This window comes from Coffea eugenioides, chromosome 6 (assembly GCF_003713205.1).
Source record: "Coffea eugenioides isolate CCC68of chromosome 6, Ceug_1.0, whole genome shotgun sequence".
NCBI lineage: Eukaryota > Viridiplantae > Streptophyta > Magnoliopsida > Gentianales > Rubiaceae > Coffea > Coffea eugenioides.
In genome coordinates this window covers 32,844,872-32,847,728 of record NC_040040.1, presented here as the reverse complement: position 1 = coordinate 32,847,728, position 2,857 = coordinate 32,844,872, and the positions used below count along the sequence as shown (strand labels likewise).

General features: G+C 43.2%; 1 protein-coding gene across 1 annotated transcript; it reads right to left on the bottom strand.

Annotated features, from left to right (window-relative positions):
- Positions 1-205: 205 nt before the first annotated feature.
- On the bottom strand, positions 206-2,083 carry LOC113774077. Its single transcript, XM_027318648.1, has one exon. It carries the CDS (start codon positions 2,081-2,083, stop codon positions 206-208), a length of 1,878 nt encoding a protein of 625 aa, XP_027174449.1.
- Between the last annotated feature and the right edge of the window lie 774 nt (positions 2,084-2,857).

Here is a 2,857-nt window from a genome sequence, read left to right as displayed (position 1 = left end):
TGATATCTTGCAACCCTAGCTTTTCCAAGGTACTCCAAGGACAGATATTAAGCGCAGATCCATTGTCAATCAATACCTTTGGCAAAATTTTCCCGTTGCACCTCACAACTATGTACAGAGCCTTGTTATGTCCAATGCCTTCCGCAGATAACTCATCATCAGAGAAAGTGATTTGTTTTGTAAATAACACACTCCCAACTATATGTCAGAAATTAGCAACCGAAATGTCCTTAGGGATTTGAGCTTTGGTCAACACTTCGAGCAACGCATCCCTATGCATATCCGAAGAAAAGAGCAGATCCAACATGGATATTTGGGCGGGCGACTTGCTTAGCTTCTCGACTACATTATATTCGCTTCTTTGGAGCCTTTTAAGAAAATCCAAGGCTTCCTTCTCGGTAATTGTTGGTTTAGCGGGCAGCTCGGGGTTATTTGTTTGAATCGGAATGGTAGCTCCAAACGGACTTGCAATCCTCCCTGGTCTAGTGACCACTGACACCTCTTCTTTGGCAATTGACTTTTCTCCAATTTGTATGACAGGTTCATCGTAGTTCCATGGCACTCGCTGCAAACTCAGAACAGGCTCCTGCTCCGGAAATTCGATGACCATTGGCTCCAAAGCCTTGCTCTCAGCTAGAGTGAGATCCAAAATAAAAGGCCTTTTATCCTCCTCAAACGGCACCTCTATTATAAATGGTTGGTCTGTGATCCCAAACACCTCAGCTTCCCTTGCCAATTTTTTGACTTGCTCCTCATACTCTGCATCGTCCAGAATGACTCCAATGGTATTAGCGTGTTCAGGCAAGGGGTTCCTATTTATATTCGGCCCTTGTGCCTCCTTTTTCCTGATTACAATCTCTCCGGCTTCAATCATATCTTGAATTCTATGCTTAAGAGCCTTGCAATCAACAGTCGAATGTCCGGGTGCCCCTGAATGATAAGCACAGACGGCTTGTGGGTTATACCCAGCGTATATGCCATATGGATAGGTCAGAGGGGGTACCGTGCCAATCTTTCCGGCGGCCTTCAACTGGTCATACAATTGGTCTAGAGGCCTGCCTAAATCGGTAAATGTACGGCTACGGGATTGGTTGTAAGGTTCAGGAGGTTGAGGATGACTATAAACAGGTCTATTTAGGGGAGGAAATCTTGGGTTATATGGAGGGCGAGGTCGGTTTTGGGGTGGATTTGGTTGAGAGATTTGAAAATGGGCTAAAGGTGGGTTAGGATAGCTTGGGCGAGGCCGAGGGTGATGGATATTGGTAGTATATACATGGTGCGGGTTTGAATAATAAGGGTAATGTGGTTGGTAGGTTGGATTGTGTTGGTATCGGGGTTTGGGTGAAGGGTTCTGGTTCCAGATAAAAGTTGCATCCCCCTCTTTCTTTTTAAACTGCGGCTTCTTTCCACTGCTCCCCTGCCCTTGTAAAGCTTCTACTTGTGATTTTAGGGCAGAAACGTTAACAATTTTTTCAGCTCTCATAAAATCATCATACTCTTCGAGTTTATTCACAATCGCAGCAAACGTACACCCAGTCATACGGAAGATTTCTTCGAAGTATGGAGGATCATGCGCCTTTATGAAAGTGCGAATAATTTCATCTTCGGTCATCGGAGGCTCAACCTTGGCAGCTATCTTCCTCCATCTTTTGGCGTATGTCTTATGATCTTCAGACGGTCGCCTCTTGGTGCCTTCCAAAGTAGTTCTGGTCGGTGCTAGCTCGCAGTTATATTCGTATTGTCTGATGAAGGCGCTGGACAGATCAAGCCAAGTCTTCACCTCCTCTGGCTTTAAGTTTGAATACCAATCGAGGGCGTCTCCTTCTAGACTCTCTGGAAATAACCTTAATGGCAAGTTTTCGTCATCCACCGGTCTGCCCAACTTGTTGGGAAACAAACGCAGGTGTGTCTTAGGATTGCCCGTACCATCATATTTATTGAACTTCGGGGTCTTGAATCCCACGGGCAGCTGTACATTTGGAAACAGGCACAGATCATCGTAGTCTAACACCTCTTGTTTGCTTAAACCTTGGCTTTTCCTGATGAACTCATCGAAATGATCCAATCGCTTAAGTAACTTCATATCAACCGGGGCAGACGACTCTCCCACTTCTGGCTTGGTTTGAACATTGTGTTCCGGCGCAACAGGCTCTGCGATAGTCTGATAAAAAGCTTGTGGATCCAGAGGCATGTTTGAACCACCTTGACCACCTTGAGGCTGAGGCTGAAATCCTTGCCCATAGGGAGGATAGAACGGAGGATTTTGCGTGTAAGTATACTGCGGGTTGAAAACTCCCTCAAAAGTGGTTTGAATTGGAGGAATGACAAATGGTTCAGATTCCGGTTGTTTGACGGGCGCAGGCTCGGGGTGCACTCCGCTACTAATGAGCTCGTCGATCAACTTCTTTTGGGCGGCCATCTCAGACGCCATTTCTGTGAGAACCCTGAAAATGCTTATATAAATAACATTTCGTATGTCAATTGCATTCTTTTTATTCCTTTAATATTTTCTAGTACTACTTCTACTTGTTTGCAATTAAGTACGCAAAACATGTTTACGTGGAAATTTATATAATTTTCCTAGGTGATGAATTCCTTGGTTCCGCTAAACTAAATTAAGATTTTTAGGGCTAGACTAAATTTTTCGTATTAACATAAATGTTAGACTTTTATATATTGGTCAAACTTGATTTTAATAGTTTAATTAATCAATCAAGAATGCTAAAGGAAGCTTTATACTAATTCGTAATCAATAACTTTTAGAAAGAATTAATACAAGTACTATAATCATATTTAGGATCTAAGATTTCGTTAATAAAAGTCTTGCAAGATTAGCGTTTCAATTAGGCGTTCAAAG